Genomic DNA, 19,019 nt, shown 5'->3' with positions numbered 1-19,019 from the left:
TTCTGCGAATGTAGAAGAGCAAGGGTTGTAAGGTTAAACGGATAGTTTGACTGACTAAATGCTAAGGGTGACATACTACACGTTTTACCTGCTGTGTACTTGCGTTGTGCATTCATAAACCCACGGTTTTTGTTGTCAAGTCATTACTATGGTTTGAACGACGCGTTTACATGAGAGCTTATTTTTGTGTTTAGATATGGTCGCCTGTCTGTCTTAGACTTACTCTATATTAAAATGAACCAGTTTCGCCACTTATGTTTAAAATAGTCTGTTTACATCAGGTGATATATCATACTAAAGTTGATCTGTAAATCGGGAGACTATAAATACAGTATAGGTGGGGTCTTGCGGCATGAACGATTCTTTAAACTGTCCGGTGTATACGCATCGATGTATGCCTTTATGTTCACTCGCGATGACAGAGATAAAAAGGAATTCCATTATTTGCTGAAAAAGTTAAGTCCCACGATATATATATAACCGGAGGTCTGAATATACAGAATTAGTGTATTAAGTAAGTCGGTAGAAATATAATCGTATTATTGACTGCTGTTGGCCAAATGCGTGGTGATGCTTTTGTTTATAGCGTATACAATACTGCGGCCGTTTCAGTCGTTCCTAAACCCTATAATAAACAAGTTATGAAGCGTAGCTGTTATAGAAAATTAAAACTGTATAAATTAAATAAAGGCCTAAATGCTATTTTCCCGGAAAATATGGTTTGCGTGTGTGTGTAGACAGGTATTTTTATACTTTGTTATACGTGTAATTGTCCAGTGAGGCTAGAAACTCAACAGTGCTATTGCTTTAACCCAGAATCCCTTGTGGGTTGTCTGGATTGTCAGCCAAATACATATATATATACGCTGTAGACAACTATAACATTTAAATCACTCTTACAGTTGATGGAAATAGGTTTATTAGGCTGTTAATCGTAAAGGAAAGATTCATCAAGAACGAGCAACGATCTATGATGGCAACTGTACCATGCGCCATACGAAGCCCGGAAATTAAGTTTACCAAGGTATAAGTATAATGCTAGGATACATTCCGGTAACCTGGCAAACTTACTTATATGCCCTGTGTCATGCGGGTCAACGAAGGTTGCGTTTATAGTTGTCAATTTGTAGTACAGTTGGATGGGGGAAGATGGGACACTTCAAGCATATAATATCCAAATATCCTGGTCGTATTTTAAACAATAAACAACGGTCTATAAGAGTTACGAGGGTACTGTTTTATAATGCTTTGGATGTTCTTTGTTTACTATCAAACAAAAAAGTGTTCCATCTTTCCCCACCCTACTATATATGCGAAAAGGTGGTGAACTGAAACATGGCGCGTATTTTGATTTGCATTTGCATATATTAACGGTTATTGACGCTCAAGTCGTGTTATTATAATCAACGTCATTTGTTTATCTTAACTTGAGTTAACCACAAACCGAGTATGAAACAGCCATGGTGTATTGCTATTCACTATACAGTAGGGTAGGGGAAGATGGGACACATTTTCTTTCAATTTTTCTGTCACATTTGGTAGTAAACAAAAAAATCAAATAATTATAAAACTGAATCCTCACGAGTCCCATAGACCGTTGTTACTTGTCAAAAACACGATCAGGATATTTGGATATTATGTACTAAAGGTGTCCCGTTTCCCCCCCCCCCCCCCCCTACTACACATACGTACTTGCTTCCCTTCGTGCTTACTCTTACAAATTTACAATCATGTTAATTAACGCTTTTAGACGTTTACATATAGGCTTTGTTTGCTAAATTAGATGCAAAACAACCTAATTTATTTCAGCATCCAACTATATTTGTTCATACAAGAAAAAACCTGTCGTAGGTGATTTGTATGAAATTCAAGTTTAAACTTTGTATGAAATACAAGTTTTTATTACAGTTGTTTATTAACAACGAGTGGACTACTTCTTTGGATGGCTCAATCTTTACTGTGGCGAACCCTGCTACATCTGACGTCATCTGTCAAGTTTCTGAAGCAAAACAGGTCTAACATCTTTTTATCGACAGATTACTGCTTTGAAGCAACGTTGTTGTTTAATTTAATCCATATGGACGAGGTCCCACGGTTTGGCACGTGAGGTTACTTGGGATACAGCCTGAGTTGGGTTTCTTACTTTGTCTATAAATTCGATATTCAAGATCCTGTCGGTAGTTAAGTAAAGAAGCGATGTAAAGCGAACGATGGTCAATAATGCACACAAACAAACGATTTTTGTTTAAATTGACAATAGAATCACATTAATAATCTTTTTAATTATTCCTCATATTAGCATTACTTACTCCCAAAAAGTTTCAGGATTTTTTTGTCTCATTTTGGTAGCAGTATAGGGGAAATCCCTAGTTCACAAGTTTCTTCTAAAACTCCGTTTGCTTAAAATTTTGTAAACCAAACAACAAGTTTAATCTGATTTAATCAAAAAAATTGGAAACCCCTCAGTCGAGTTTTTGCACAAATTACAGGCCGATGTCGACAAAGCAGTATTTGCAGCTAAAGAAGCGTTTAAAGTTGGTTCGAAATGGCGGCAAATGGCACCATCGATCAGATCAAAGTTATTAAATAATTTGGCGGATCTAATTGAACGGGATCGACTGTATATTGCTGTAAGTGTGTTTTTCATTGGGTACTTCACATCAAACATAATCCTTTTTTAAATAATATAGTATATGTGCCATGGTATAACCTTTTTGCTGTAGTGTCTGTGGTTGTCTGCCATTTATCCGCCACAGACTTTTCAGAACTGAGAGTCTTTCTGTGACTTTAAAAGAAAAAAACAAGGGAACAAAACATAGTGCTATTCAAGAATCCCATACCCTAAACATAAAATGCCATGCCCCAATTCCACATGGGAAAGAATGGTCTAAGAGGACTTAACACAAAAAATATTTTAAAAATATCCTCTCGCAAAAAGTAAACTTTTTAATCTGGCCCCTATTACCCAATATATACTGCAAAAATGTGTACATAAACACCTACACGCCATAAGTCAAGTTCAAATTTTAAGATGTATAACGTATAGGGATGTGCCGAGCCGAGCCCGAACTCAAAAGCTCGTGCCCGAGCGTCTCCTTTTTTGACGCTCGGCGCCCGGCTGAAAACTGGGCCGAGCGCCGAGCCTTATGCTATAATGTTGCACGCGAGAGCGAAAAATATTAAAAATGTTAAAAAATGGATTCCTAATGTAAGTCACCCCAGGGAAACTGTGATTCACGCTAGAGTTGCCCGATGCATATAAGATTTATACATATATGTGACTTGTAAATGGAAAAATCTTAACTTTGTTCCATATTTTGTAATAAAATGTCATTGTATTTATTTAATAATTCTGTGCATGTGAGCACACAGAACACATAGAAATACCTGTATATGTGTAATATAATATTCAGTTCTAAAGTGAAAATTGGGTGTTTTAATTTTGCGTTTTAATTTATAATTGAAATATACTTATTATATGGAACCACTAATGTTAAAATCAATATTTGACTTCACCCTTTCTTTAACATACGTTGGCTGAAGTTCAACCACATGGAACCACTTATGGTTGTTTCTGGTTCATTAAGCTTCACACTTGGTTAAATTAAACCAGCATTTTTTGTATTATATTCTGTTTATCTCAAATGGGGCGTAAAGCCTTGCAAATGAAGCATAAATAATTGGTAAATTGTTTAGTGGATAATGGGTATTCCCTTTTTCAAATGCAATTTAAGTATTGCTAATTTAAAATCAGATAGTATGTAGGCTTTGTTTTTAAGTGCAAAGTTTATATATGTGAGGCTTTTTTTAATGTCCTTTTAATTAACAAAGTTGTATGATAAGCATTCTTGATGCAGATGGTGATTACATGGTTTATACGACAAGGGAACCTGTTGGTGTATGTGGTGCAATTATTCCTGTAAGTAACCTGTTGTGCAGTAATAAACAGGTGTTTGAGTTTTTAATGTCCCTTTAATTAACAAAGTTGTATGATAAGCATTCTTGATGCAGATGGTGATTACATGGTTTATACGACAAGGGAACCTGTTGGTGTATGTGGTGCAATTATTCCTGTAAGTAACCTGTGTGATAGTGTTTAAGTTTCTATTCCCCACTGCGTTAAACTAAATGTATGGCCCGTTTGGCAACACTATTAATTATTGTGCGACGCGGAAGCTTCAACGCGCGTAATCAACATTCCTGTGTTTCTTGCATAATCCTTCCGTACTCGTGTAAAGTCCTTGTGTTAGTCTTACTATTGTTCGTTCAATAGTAGGTTTCCGACAACCTGTTGTGCAGTAATAAACAGGTGTTTGAGTTAGTCTGGTAAATCTATTCATGTGCTTGCCATCATGGCACACCCTGGATCATACTTTCACATATATATATATTACTGTTAATATGCATAAATAACAAATATTAAAACACAAAGCATTTTTTTATAAACAAACTTATTAATACAGTTCACTTACATTTAAAACAGTTTATAGTTATGACAAAACCTGTCGATGTATTTCTATTCCAATTTTTACCTTTGTCTTCTTGAAAAACATAAATACAAGACGTTTAAAACTACTTTTGTAATAAAACTATGATATTGATATATTATATATAATTGATTTATTACGTTTTCTTTAAATTAAACCATCTTTATCTTTCAGTGGAACGTCCCCCTTATAATGTTGGCTTGGAAAGTAGCACCATGCCTAGCTATGGGGAATACACTTGTATTGAAACCTTCAGAAGTTACACCATTAACTGCATTGTATGTAGCGTCTCTCGTGGTAGAAGCTGGTTTCCCACCTGGGGTGCTTAATGTTGTGCCAGGTAAGATGGACTGTGTGTATATATTTATGACAATAAGACTTTAACAATAAGGGGGCTATTGATGCTGGTAGTCATATGCAATTTTTGGCAAGATACTTAGCAGACATTATCTTCACTAATGTGTCATTCCTGGTTGTTGGCATGATGAACTTACTCCCACCTGAATCTTAGGTTTGCTGCTGCCCTTGTTGTATGACCTCCCAACAATAATACAATAAAAAAGGGGCAAAAATAATGGTCATATCGAATGGCAAAGAAAACATTGGAATTAACATTATATATATAAACATTTATATATAGTGTATATATACACCAAAGGAGCTACTAATACTATATTATGTTTTACATGGTAGTAGACATAACCTAATTAATATTCTTATTTGAACCAGGGTTTGGTGCAGAAGCTGGTTCAGCCTTGTCGCACCACATGGATATCATGAAGTTATCTTTTACTGGATCCGTTAACACAGGAAGACTCATTCAAAAAGCATCAGCTGATTCCAACTTTAAGAACCTCACTCTTGAACTTGGAGGGAAGAGTCCTCTTATTATATTTCCTGATGTTGATTGTGAGGATTAAATTAGTATTTTTACAAAAATTGTGGTTTAGCCCTTTGATATAAGTGCTAGGAATGAAATGGCTTGGGACCTGAGATTTAGGCTGGAGTCACTCCAACGTTTAGGGTGCTAAAACTCATTAGTTACACTGGGTTGGAACAATGTTTGTTAGGTGTCTGGCCGAGGGATACTAACGCCTGTCAGTATTAAGAATTAAACCCTGTATCCTCTGCTTACGATACAATTACCTAACCGCTGATCCACAGCACTGTACAATTATATTTCACATATTTAATGATGTTCCTCCTTTTCTTAGTGGATGTAGCTGTAGGAGCTGCTGGAGTCGCCATTTTCACCCAAGGTGGACAAATTTGCTGCGCTGGGTCTCGGACTTTTGTTCATGAAGATATTTTCGATGAGTTTGTGAGGAAGAGCGTGGAAAAAGCAAAAATGAAGAAGATTGGGGATCCAATGGATGTTGATACAGATCATGGGCCACAGGTAAGGGATGCTGGTGTTTGGAAGTTGTTTCAAGTTTCCGGACAATACATTATGCATGGCAGTTAGGCGTAATGTATTTTTAATATTTAACAAAATTTAGCGTGACATTGCTAAAATATGTTAACATTCACAGTTGTAAAATTTCATTGAATTTTATTTTTTGAATACATAGTTTATCTCTTACATATATAATTTTTTGTAGATAAATAAATACCAGCAAGACCGTATCCTTGCAATGATAGATCAAGGAGTGAAAGATGGTTGTACTTTACTATGTGGGGGGAAAAAAGTGGAAGGGTTAAAGGGACACTATGTGCAACCAACCGTGATGGTGGGCATGAGTGACCACATGGAAATAGCAAAGGAAGAGGTAATGTGTGTGTTTAATTTTTAATTTTTAATTTTTTGAGAGAATAAATTAGAACCTTAAAATTCACTGTTTGTCAAGCCCAAGGTATACAAATTTAACGCTCATCGCTGCTACCATTTTGCATGTGTGTTCTGGGGCAAGATACTTATGATTTGGTCCCAACCCAGTGGTCCCCTTATGGTTGCCCAATTTATCTCTTTTTTTACGTTAAGAATATTTATTAAGTTTATTCAATTTCAAATCATTGTTGATTTAACAATTCTTTTAGATTTTTGGTCCTGTGCAACTCATTTTCAAATTCAAAACCATTGCTGAGGTCATAGAAAGATCTAACGCATCACAATATGGATTAGTAGCTGGTGTGTTTACTAACAATATCAATAATGCCATGACAGTGGCAAGATGTGCCAGAGTTGGAACTGTGTGGTGAGTTAGGCTTGGGTTTTGTTTAACAAACTTAGAATGTGTATTCTCTATTTAGGGCATAAAAACAGAATTTGAAACTATTTTTTTTCAAATTTTACCAAGGTTAACAGTTCCACATAGTTGTAAACATTTTAAATTTAATTATGACTTAAGTAACATGAACTTCAGTATTCAGAAATTTTAAAATCAAAATTATTTCCGAAATAAATTTTCAAATTCTGTTTTTGTGCAGGGTAAATTGCTTTTTTGCGTTGAATGCAAATGCTCCATTTGGTGGGTGTAAGCAATCAGGTTCCGGAAGAGATTTAGGGGAAGAGGCTTTGGATGCATATACTGAAGTTAAAACAGTTTACATTAAAACTCCTCCACTTGTGTGAGAAGTACAAAGGGTTTTATGACATTATAATCAACAAATCGTGTTTTTTTATGTTCCTTTTAATTTTGCAGTTTTGTATGTTTAGGCCATTTTAAAGTTTACATAGTTTTTTTTTCTACATATTATTTACTTTATATGAGCAGTAGAATCTACTGTTGCTGCTTTAACATCAGTTTTAGGGCAGTTCTTTGTTCTGTAACCGAAAAACAAGGTTACTCATACATACTCACAAAGCTATGTGTAAACTGCCCACAAAGTAACATTAGATAAAACAAAAGGGTAATAGCCTAACTTTGGTCTAAATCTTGGGTTCCATAGTGTGTCATGCTAAAGGACCTCATCGTGTAGAATAGAATTTTATGTAAAAACATTAGTTACACTTTTAAACATTATAGCTGATCAATAATACTTAGTTATTTGTCATAAATTACAACACCCAATAGTTATTCATTAAAAAAATCTTGCTGCAATGACTAAAGGAGGGGCCCGAGGGGGCATGCTTTAGAAATGAAGTGCCACTGTATACAATGCCCAGTAGAGCACCTGTGTTAAAACTCTAGTTGTCCTGCCACATGAGGACAAATAAGTGATCATCATTTAATTAACTACATATCTAAAAGTATAACACAACTTTTGGTATAACACACAAATTTTATTATTTTGTCCACGGATTAATATACACAGAATAGTAATTACTTGTAAGATTACTTAATTAAAGCTATGTGTAATATGAGGTAAATTATGTTATGTGAGAATAGATTGCAGTTTTATATTTGAATAATTAATTAACAACACCTTTGTAATGCTTTATTTAAAAAAGTAGATATTCTGTAATATGTTATTAGACAGTGCAAGTTATGATTAATTTCAGCATGTTTGTGTTCTAATATTCGCCATTTGTTCTTGAATATAATGAAATGAATGAAGAGTCATTATTTAGTTGGATCTATTTTCATGACGACAGTTTTGACTTCCGTGTATTCATGCAATACATATTCCCCCTGTTCACGCCCAATACCTGACTCTTTATATCCACCAAATGGATAAGAAGGCTCCATTTTGAAGTAACAGTTTACCCTGTTAATTACAAAGTAGAAAGTGGTTAAGGTTATGTTTTCTATTTAAATGAACATCTAATAGGTATGTTGTAATTTCAAGCGCGGTATTAATATGTGTGCTTGGTGTATAAGAAGACATCCATGTTATAACTTGACAGTGAGCATAAAGTATATGAATACACCTTGGAGGGTCTGGTTTATAAGAAGACACATGTTATAACTTGACACTGGGCATGAGGTGTATAGTATGATTACAACATATGTGCTTGCTTGGTGTATTAGAATACATGTTATAGCTCGACACACATGAACGACACGGTCTATCCATGCACCTCATGCTCACTGTCAAGTTATAATACAGAGTTAGCATGAGTGTCTTTTGCATTACATTTTAACAATCAAACCCAACATAACACTCCATCTTACCAAACTGTTCCAGCTTCAACCCCATTTGAAATTGCCATAGCTTTATTAATATCATTGGTGAATACGGCAGCTGCCAATCCATATTTTGTATTGTTGGCTCGCTTTAATACTTCAGATACATCTTTGAATTTGTAGATCTGTTGAACTGGACCAAATATCTGGAAGTGGTAATTGTACAAAGCTAGTCATAAATGGATACCATTGAAAATGATATGGTGAGTAGCGGATATAGATTTCTTTAACTGTTAAGTTAAAACAACCGTGTCTTATACACCAGACACGCATGGTGTATTCATGCAGACTGTCGAGTTTTAGCTCACAAACTAGTGACAGACTGAAAAACATGACATAACAATACCTCTTCTTTTGAAACAGTCATATCATCAGTAAGGTTAGTTAGGACAGTAGGTTGAACAAAATGTCCTTTTCCTTTAACTTCCCCTCCACCACATTCTATCTTACATCCTTGTTTTACTCCACCTTCTAAATATTTCAAGATCTTATCTTTCTGCAGTTTGGTGATCTGTAGATAATATTACACATGAATGCATGAATATAACATACTTTAACCTCGCGTGGCCGGGCTATTCACACATAATGTTATGCAATAATATTACCATTCCTCATTTCCAAATTGTTTCATAAACACTCTTTTGGTTAATGCCTTCCTACTCTCAACTATATTAGTTATTATGTTGATAGCGAGTAACTTTATTTAGATAATAAAAGTAAAGGGTGAGCTATAATATTTTAGGTATCACTGGTTTGGGATATAAAATGAAAAAAAGTACAAGACTATGTAAAGAATCACCTTTATATTTGTTCACTTCACCTGTGGTCCATGCTCTACTTCCAAATCACTTGGTTCTCCAATCCTTCCCTGCTTTGCTCTTTCAACACTTCTCTTCACAAACTCATCATATATGTCTTCATGTACAAAAGTACGTGTACCGGCGCAACATATCTGCCCAGCATTCATAAACACTGAATCATGGGCCATCTTCACAGCATAGTCCACTGTATAGAGGGTGTTTGAACATTGTTTAGGTGCTGTTGTTTTTGTCTTTTAATAAAAAGCATGCTTTAACACAGAGATGATAGACTACAACTGTTGTAATTACAAGGTAATTCAGATAAAACTTCTTTATATTCTGGGTTTAAAATATTTTACAACTCTTGATATACTTCTTACACATATCTACTGTACGAAAATTATTGTCTCATTATACTTGTTAACATGGACAGTGAACATAAGAGCATATTTAAAATTGGCTACAAAAGGCCTCAAACACCAGCACTTACTGTCAGCATCGGCAAATACAATGTTTGGACTTTTGCCTCCCAGTTCAAGGGTGACACGTTTAAGATTTGTTTCGGCCGAATCTTTCTGTATTTGTCGACCAACCAATGTTGAACCAGTGAAGGCAATTTTATCTACATCCATGTGCCGAGATAAAGGAGATCCTGCTGTTTTACCAAAACCTAGAAATATAATACATGGTCACATATTATGCACTAACGAAGTCCCCACAAACATGAGGTAGTTTTTGTTTAACTGGTCAAATCGATTTTTTTCTATAAGCTACTCTGGCTTCTCTTCAGCGCATGATTCTTTCGCCTTTTACTAAAGAATTCCGTGGAGGGGAGCATTTCAATGAGTCTTTAACTATTTTTCTACACCTGACTTTGGTCAGGATTCCTAAATATTTGTAACTTCGCCTCAATGTAAGTTTTATCAGCAGTCAACCTCAAACATTTTGCAAAATATCCTGTGGTGCCATAACTTCTGAGATATATATGAATTTACCTGGTATAACATTGACCACTCCTGGTGGAAATCCTGCTTCTTTGATAAGTGAAGCCATATAAAGCGCAGTTAAGGGTGTTAGTTCTGCTGGTTTCAACACAAGAACATTACCCATAGAAACACATGGCCCAAGTTTCCAACAAAACATAACTAATGGTACATTCCACTGAATAAAATAGTTTATTGGAATGTAAGTGCTATTTTGTGCATTACATAAATTAAAATAACTTTGGCTTTTAAGTCCCTGGTGCAGACCCACCTTTTAATTTATTCCAGGTCAACATATTTGTATAATACATTAGGGACTACTGGGTTGATGCAATGATTTGAAATTTTGCTGTTATTTTTATTTGATGTTGTTTGAATAAACAAATTTTAATTAAATATAATATACTTACAGGAATAATTGCACCACAAACACCTATTGGTTCATGTCTGGTGTATGCAAAATAACCATTCTCTGCAAAAGTATGGTGAGTTAAGAATTAAATAATATGCTACATTATACTGTCCGCATGTACAATGTATATGTAGTTTTACTTTATTATACAATACACATGCAAGTTATGTATTCAAAATATATGCTAAAGTTTGCTGTAGAATTGTAGATGAATGTAAAACATATCATAGAAATGTGAATGCTGCAGACAGCTAAGCACACAGGTTAAAGTTATACTGTTCATTAAATAAAATGGATGAAACAGGCAGGTACATTGTAAAGTCGTTTTTGTTTGCCTTCAGACAACACAATATTTGCCAAAGATAGCTGAAGTAGGCAAATATACTAGGCTATTACCAAAAGCAGGATATAACACATTCCAAATGACTAAACTATTTTAGCAACAAAGTTAAAACTAAATGGAGCAATTGATACCACTGCAAAACCAACCAAATAAAACTTACATATCTTCATTCACTGATTTATATTCGTTTTGTTCATTAAAATATAGTCATTTATTAATTAATATACATTAACATATAGTCTACTGATTCATTTATATTACATTCATATTCTTTTCACTCATATGTTTATAAACATTCAATCTTTTATTCGTTTATAACTTATCTCTTAAACCAAAGTTAATTTGTGTTTTTTTCACCCATTGGCATAGTCTTTCCATGGTCCTTATCCGCCCAGCCAGCAAAGTATCTCAACCCATCAATACTTATCCTGATATCCAACCCACATGTTTGGGTGTAAACTTTTCCACCATCCAAACTTTCCAGGGACTGAAATTGTTGTAATTGTAAACTAATAAATTGATTAAGGTGCCACAAATTTCAAAATATAAAAATTACCCAAACTTAAGAAACAAGCATATGTTCACACAAGGTGTCACGAAACCTGTTAAGTATGCAGTCGCTAAGTAACCATTCAAGTTGGCAGTAACTAAGTATGTATAAGATGCAAGAACTCTTAGCGTGGTGGAACATTATTCAGTAATCTGTTTGATCTACTCTATATGGGTGAGGTCCTATGGTCAGGCATGGCAAGAGCCCTGTGTTTGTCATAGTTTACCCACCGCCACAGACTTACTGCCAAATATTGGTAGTCCCGTTCCATTAAATCAGCCAATTTATTAAGTAGAACTCCTCTTTTCTTTGGTTCCATTTTCCTCCACTCTGATCCAGGTTGAAAAGCTTTACGTGCGGCTGCTACTGCCGCATCTACATCAGCCTGGTATATGTGTACTGGTGTTAAGATAACTTGTTGTTATGTATGGCTGATAATTTGGACAACCTATTAGTTACCACTTGGGTTAAAGCAATTGTCGTTAAGTGTTTTGCCCAAGGACACATACGCCTACAATAGTAGCAGCATTGAGCCTTGAATCCATTACCTCTGGGTTACAGGCAGGCACGGTAATCACTGTGCCACAGGGCCGGACCGGATTGACATTCTTTAAGTATTAAGACATAAATCATAATTTATTTTACCTTCATATAAACATATACACAAGAACACAACACACATAAATATAACTTTATGACGTTAAAATTACAGCTTTTGCTTCTGAAACTTGACAAATCTCCTCCCCAGTTGCTGGGTTCTCTGTTGGAAAAGTTGATCCATCTTTTGCATCAACAAACTCATTGTTGATGAACAACTGTAATCACATAACATTAACATAGTTTTTACAAAAGAAAACATCGTAGAGATAGTAACATTTATGTTTTTTGAAATTGGAAAATTGGACAATATGAGAGATATAGTATAGTTCATGACTAATGTTAAGACTTAATTGCAGTCAAAGAGTTGTGATACATGTGATTGGTATCAAATTTAACCACCAGTGGCAAAAAGACAACTCTTCATTAAAAAGATTAATATTTTCAAATAATTACTGAATTATACAGAACGTTTAATGTTTGAGTTGGAAAACTAATATCATTGCTCTTCGATTAAAACTAGACGGAGAACTGTAACTAGGCTGCTAAAACTTACTTTTGTATATTTAATCTCAGGGTTTTTAATTGGAGGTGGAAAGGCAGCCATTGTTATTTTTTGTTAAAATAATATCTAAATAGAAATTATGAGTTTATGATAAGACTTTTATGAGTTTATAATAAGGTGTTATATAAACTCAATTACATGAACTCAATTCTATAACTACTCCATTCTTCCAACTAAAAAATACCAACAAAACCTTGGTCAGTAATGTTTCCCTTTTCATATTCATTCATATCTATACTACCAACTCAAAGAATAAATAATTTTGCAATGGTTTAGTCTGTGTATAATAAGTTTTAAATTCTAGTATCCTATGCTTTTCATACATATTTTTATGTTTGTAGCAGTTTTCAAAACACACCTTATGTCTTCAATAGTTTTTTTCTTATTGTATTTTTTATTGCTAGGCAATTTTCAAAATATTTTGTCCCCAATTCCCAAAAAAAACCAAAATGCATGATAGGCAACACAATATCCCATAAAAACAGTTCACAGTTAAGCTATCTTGTAATTATATACCCTTAAGCAAAGTTAAATATGTTCAGATTTACATAGATGAACATCCCATTAAAAAAAAACAAAAACAGATTGGTTTATTTACATCAGTATAATGATGCAAAAATCATGCAAAACTAGAAATAAGCTACATACGTTTGAATTGTTTTATTTTTTACATTTCCTGTTTGTAACTATTACTCTATAGGTGTTTGTTTTTGTTTTTAATGACTTATAGTTTTTCAACATGGTAATTCCGCAGCAGTAATCTTAAAGTAGTTTATGGATATGTTTTAAGTAACAAATCATTTTCTATCATATTATGATTTCATTTCACATTATACAAATAATATACTTTTTGCCGAGTCATAGGTTCAAATGGTATTAGTCATTCAAGATACTCTATTCACCAAAGCATATCTTTTCTACTTTTGTTGACTTAAACCAAATATAGATTGACTTTTAACAAAAGCTTTTATAGCAATGAGTAATTTATTTTCCAACCTGACTTTTAGCCAAGTCATGCTGAATTGCAGATATTTTGACTAACTAAAATACAAATTCAACTGTCTGTGACCAGTGGACTTTCATCCTGAGTTTGGTCTGCAGACTGTCGCTTACTAAGTTAATAAATAATCTTTTAAGTTCTAGGTTTTTTTGTTTGCATAGGAGCCCTTATATAGGTACCAAGCTCTACATTCCAACAGAAGGATTTTGAGTGTACATATGTGTAGTTTCTGTTAGGTTACATACAATACGGTGTTAATATAATTTGTTTGTAATGTGCAAACTTGCATTTTGCATCTTAGCATTTCAATGTTTTATGTAATATTGTGAAACTTGGTATTATACAAAGTAATGCTTAAAAAAACTTTTTGCATCCTATTATCAGATCATTTATACCACTCTTGTTGACCAGTAAAGTAAGACATGGACAAAATTCCTCCAGCAGTTTCAAACTTGGAAGTGAAATACACAAAGGTTAGTTCGGTGCTGTTCAAATACATAAATCATAAATAAATGAGTATTACTTGTTTGTTCTCTTGTGGCAAACAGCTTTAGTTGTAACATCAGTGTCCTATTTCATTTTTTTTCTTAAACTATTTTTTTCCATGCTCCACTTTATGTTAATAGTATTTTTATTGATCTCAACAATAAATTTGTATTTGTTATTTCCATTGTAACAAATAGAGTAATGTTATTTCCATGTGTGATTACAGTTGTTCATCAACAATGAGTTTGTTGATGCAAAAGATGGATCAACTTTTCCAACGGAGGACCCAGCAACTGGGGAAAATATTTGTCAAGTTTCAGAAGCAAAAGCTGTAAGTTTAACTTTATAATGTTATATTTATGTGTGTTGTGTAGGTGTAGGTATATGTTTACATCTATGTCCAACAGAATTATGTGTTCTTTTAAGATCTCTCCCTCATTACTAAAAACTTCTGCTCGATTGCCACATAAGAAAGTGACAAGCTAATATAGTTGGTTGGGTGGAAATGGTACCATTTTGCATAATATCGATTAAGACAATTTGTGTAATGTTATGTTCTTTGGTGCATGGAACATCCTGTGGCTATGAGTTTGGGTTAAGGAATCAATCTATCTGTATAAAGTGCTTTCTTATCAACCTACCCTTATGGAATAGATTTGGTCATATTTTCACCAGAGTATTGTTTAAATATCCTAACAATAAGTTACTTTAACATTGGTACAAATATACCAGGCTGATGTTGATGCTGCAGTAGCAGCCGCACGTAAAGCTTTTCAACCTGGATCTGAGTGGAGGAAAATGGCACCAAAGAAAAGAGGAGTTCTACTCAATAAATTGGCTGATTTATTGCTAAGAGATCAACACTATCTAGCTGTAAGTCTGATAAATATAAACTATATATACTGAATTTAGAAATATTTAGTAAAAACCGTCACATTTACTTTAAAATGTTAAATTACCATATGAATACTAATATTCAATTATTTTAGTATAAGACTGCTTTACTATATCTTGATAAAGTGGCAAAAATACTGGTAATGGAAAATGATAATTATACACTGCTTTGAAACACAACATGGCCAAACCATTGCAGTTAAGTGTCTGCCCAAGAACACATTCACACACGATGGTAGAAGCATTAAGTCTTGATTTATACCCTCTACGCTAGAGAAAGACCAATGTTCTAAATTCAAAACTTTAAAACCTAATGTATTTTTCTGTAGTCCTTAGAAAGTCTTGATGGTGGGAGACTTTATTCAGCTTGCTTTGCAGTTGACATACCTTCCTGTGCTGATGTGTTGAGGTATTTTGCTGGTTGGGCAGATAAAGACCATGGCAGTACAATGCCTATGGGTAAGGATATCTTTTTAACCTGTGTAAAAGTATACATAAATATATGTTGGTAATGTAATAAATGTAAAATTGCTCTTCTTGTAAAAATATAACTTTGTGTCACCGATGTTTTGCCTGCCATTCTGCAAAACATTTTCATTTAAATAGTCTGTAAATACTACTTTCAAACTTTTCCAGACTATGGTACTTAAATATACCAAATTTCGTTGTAATATAAATACCTATGACATGACATCATAACCAACTCATTATTATGTTATTTAGAGGACGGATATTTTGCTTACACAAGACATGAACCAATTGGGGTATGCGCTGGAATTATACCGGTATGTTGTAACAATGTTGATTGTTTGCTTTTTATTTAAACAGTTTTAACACTACCTACAAATTAATCCCTCTACAAGTGATTGTAGTGTTTTGGTTTGATGCTAACACCATCAGGTGATTGTAAATTATTTATGTGCAACACTAATTGCCTCTTGTATGGAGTTCTGACAGTAGTTTAGGATTCTAAAAATACTGTTCCTAAATAGGTGTGTTAAATTATAATAAACTATCTGAATCTGTATTCATCGGCTGTGATCAATACTAAGCATATTAGAATACTACAGTGACTTCTGCACCAGAGACTTATTTATTTTTGTGCTGGGAACAAAATAGCACTAATAACATTGTTTTCAGTGGAATGTGCCATTAGCTATGTTTTGTTGGAAGCTTGGGCCATGTGTTTCTATGGGTAATGTTCTTGTGTTGAAACCAGCAGAACTAACACCCCTAACTGCGCTTTATATGGCTTCACTTATCAAAGAAGCAGGATTTCCACCAGGAGTGGTCAATGTTATACCAGGTAAATTCATATATATCTCTCAGAAGTTATGGCACCACAGGATATTTTGCAAAATGTTTGAGGTTGACTGCTGATAAACTTACATTGAGGCGAAGTTACAAATATTTAGGAATCCTGACCAAAGTCAGGTGTAGAAAAATAGTTAAAGACTCATTGAAATGCTCCCCTCCACGGAATTCTTTAGTAAAAGGCGAAAGAATCATGCGCTGAAGAGAAGCCAGAGTAGCTTATAGAACAAAATCGATTTGACCAGTTAAACAAAAACTACCTCATGTTTGTGGGGACTTCGTTAGTGCATAACATGTGACCATGTATTATATTTCCAGGTTTTGGTAAAACAGCAGGATCTCCTTTATCTCGGCACATGGATGTAGATAAAATTGCCTTCACTGGTTCAACATTGGTTGGTCGACAAATACAGAAAGATTCGGCCGAAACAAATCTTAAACGTGTCACCCTTGAACTGGGAGGCAAAAGTCCAAACATTGTATTTGCTGATGCTAATAGTAAGATTTAACATTTTTTTACCCGATGCTAATGAGTCTTTGTTGTCCACTGCCAAGTTGATAAATGTATGAAGGAAAAATAGTAAACTTTTTAAATATAAAAGATAGACAATTTTTCTGATTTAACTAGAAATTCAGTTTTATTTGTAGCTAGTTGGCACATCATAATACAAACTGTCTTGTCACACTTAAACTTATAATCATATAATGTTTTGTAAAGTTACATTTCCAGTCAACAAGTCCTTTTTTATTTCAGTTGACTTTGCTGTCGAGATGGCCCATGTTGCTGTATTTTTCAACAATGGACAAATATGTTGCGCTGGTACACGTACGTATGTTCATGAAGATATTTATGATGAGTTTGTTAAGCGAAGTGTAGTAAGAGCAAAGAAAGGCATTGTTGGAAGCCCTACATCTTTAACCACTGAACATGGACCTCAGGTGTGTATGAATGAGCTTTGGGGGGTTTTAATGTTTTTTTCTGTATGAGTACATTTTTTCTTTTCTACCGAAATCTAATAATGCAGGTTTTACTGCATACATAATAGCATTAGTATATACCTAATGCTTGTAAAGTAGTTGCAATATAGATACCGTATTTGGTTATAAACTGTACTTAAAAACACTTTGTACTATCTTATGTGTTAAAGCATGTGTAATATTATCTACAGATTAACAAACTGCAGAAAGACAAGATCTTAAAATATTTAGAAGGTGGAGTAAAACAAGGATGTAAGATAGAATGTGGTGGAGGGGAAATTAAAGGGAAAGGACATTTTGTTCAACCTACTGTCCTAACTAACCTTACTGATGATATGACTGTTTCAAAAGAAGAGGTATTGTTATGTCATGTTTTTCAGTCTGTCACTAGTTTGTGAGCTTAAACTCGACAGTCCGCATGAGGTGTATGAATACACCATACGTGTCTGGTGTATAAAAAGACACCAATGTTGTAATTACCCACTGAACATAAGGCAACTGGTATGTCCTTAACGTTTATTTACACCAAGTACAATTTCCACTTCCAGATTTTTGGTCCAGTTCAACAGATCTACAAATTCAAAGATGTATCTGAAGTATTAAAGCGAGCCAACAATACAAAATATGGATTGGCAGCTGCCGTATTCACCAATGATATTAATAAAGCTATGGCAATTTCAAATGGGATTGAAGCTGGAACAGTTTGGTAAGAGACTTCACAATGAGCATGGAGTGTTAAAAGAAGAGAAACCATATGTGACTGGAGAATAAAACACACTTGTATTACTTGTGTAGACACTTATAACATTTTTTTTACTTTTTCAGGGTGAATTGCTACTATAAATTTGATCCATGTCTTCCCTTTGGTGGGTACAAGCAGTCGGGTACTGGCCGTGAACTTGGTCAGTATGCTTTACATGAGTACACTCAAGTTAAGACTGTTGCAATAAAGCTTAATGCACCAGCTCTATAAGCAAAGATAATTTCATACCATTACTAATTGCGTCACAAGTTGTCATTACCTTACCGATACTTATACCAGCATTAAATGTACTTGTACATGTGTATTAACCCCAAATATTATCCACTATTTTTGTTCATGATGAAGAGATATGACAAGACTTTGCATTTTTGTACATATTTTTAACTATATTTCTTCAAACCGAATAAAGAGGTTGATAGCAGCAAGTAGATTTAATCACTTCTAATTCTAACAAACCAATTAATTTGCACTTGATCAAACAGCTTGCTAATAAATACAGTTTCAAAAACCGTTGGTATTCTTTTATCTTTAATATAAAAGTTTAGGAGTTGGTATAGTGTATGTTGTGGGCAGTCAGGTAGGTTCATAGCTTTCTCATCGACACAATTGTACGCTGTATTAGTCACATAATGACAGCACAGCTTGCTGCGATGTCCTACATTTCTTTAACAAAATAAAACAATGAACATAATAAATAAAAAATCGCGGGGGCTTCTCGCACAAAATCAATGAAGTTAATGTACGGTCCCGGGCGGATTTACCAAATAGACTTTCTAGTTA

The 19,019-nt window shown here is 34.2% G+C and overlaps 3 protein-coding genes and 2 non-coding genes across 5 annotated transcripts; 3 read left to right on the top strand and 2 right to left on the bottom strand.

Annotated features, from left to right (window-relative positions):
- The first annotated feature begins 881 nt into the window (after positions 1 to 881).
- LOC149734007 (retinal dehydrogenase 2-like) lies at positions 882 to 7,990 on the top strand. Its single transcript, XM_089881266.1, has 11 exons — positions 882 to 1,024; positions 1,909 to 2,013; positions 2,490 to 2,630; positions 3,858 to 3,919; positions 3,998 to 4,073; positions 4,662 to 4,827; positions 5,217 to 5,396; positions 5,702 to 5,886; positions 6,089 to 6,256; positions 6,525 to 6,682; positions 6,915 to 7,990. Exons 1-11 carry the CDS (start codon positions 971 to 973, stop codon positions 7,057 to 7,059), a joined length of 1,440 nt encoding a protein of 479 aa, XP_089737392.1. The 5' UTR covers positions 882 to 970; the 3' UTR covers positions 7,060 to 7,990.
- On the bottom strand, positions 7,335 to 14,190 carry LOC149734005 (aldehyde dehydrogenase, cytosolic 1-like). The gene is made up of 11 exons (XM_089880714.1): positions 12,796 to 14,190; positions 12,353 to 12,457; positions 11,887 to 12,027; positions 11,450 to 11,579; positions 10,748 to 10,809; positions 10,350 to 10,515; positions 9,845 to 10,024; positions 9,375 to 9,559; positions 8,901 to 9,065; positions 8,543 to 8,700; positions 7,335 to 8,135 (listed from the first exon to the last, which is right to left on the bottom strand). Exons 1-11 carry the CDS (start codon positions 12,844 to 12,846, stop codon positions 7,991 to 7,993), a joined length of 1,488 nt encoding a protein of 495 aa, XP_089736840.1. The 5' UTR covers positions 12,847 to 14,190; the 3' UTR covers positions 7,335 to 7,990.
- Positions 10,125 to 10,239, top strand: LOC149734006 (U5 spliceosomal RNA). The gene has a single exon (XR_016385433.1). It is a non-coding gene; the product is annotated as a U5 spliceosomal RNA (small nuclear RNA).
- LOC149734003 (aldehyde dehydrogenase 1A1-like) lies at positions 10,771 to 18,747 on the top strand. The gene is made up of 12 exons (XM_089880713.1): positions 10,771 to 10,822; positions 14,189 to 14,277; positions 14,517 to 14,621; positions 15,023 to 15,163; positions 15,514 to 15,643; positions 15,908 to 15,969; positions 16,325 to 16,490; positions 16,817 to 16,996; positions 17,253 to 17,437; positions 17,668 to 17,832; positions 18,025 to 18,182; positions 18,302 to 18,747. Exons 2-12 carry the CDS (start codon positions 14,227 to 14,229, stop codon positions 18,447 to 18,449), a joined length of 1,491 nt encoding a protein of 496 aa, XP_089736839.1. The 5' UTR covers positions 10,771 to 10,822; positions 14,189 to 14,226; the 3' UTR covers positions 18,450 to 18,747.
- On the bottom strand, positions 16,602 to 16,716 carry LOC149734004 (U5 spliceosomal RNA). Its single transcript, XR_016385432.1, has one exon. It is a non-coding gene; the product is annotated as a U5 spliceosomal RNA (small nuclear RNA).
- Positions 18,748 to 19,019: the final 272 nt, after the last annotated feature.

The sequence above is a fragment of the Ciona robusta genome, chromosome 7 (assembly GCF_009617815.1).
Source record: "Ciona robusta chromosome 7, ASM961781v2".
Lineage (NCBI taxonomy): Eukaryota > Metazoa > Chordata > Ascidiacea > Phlebobranchia > Cionidae > Ciona > Ciona robusta.
Note: the sequence above shows the minus strand (reverse complement) of the source record. Positions and strands in the feature narration are given on the sequence as shown.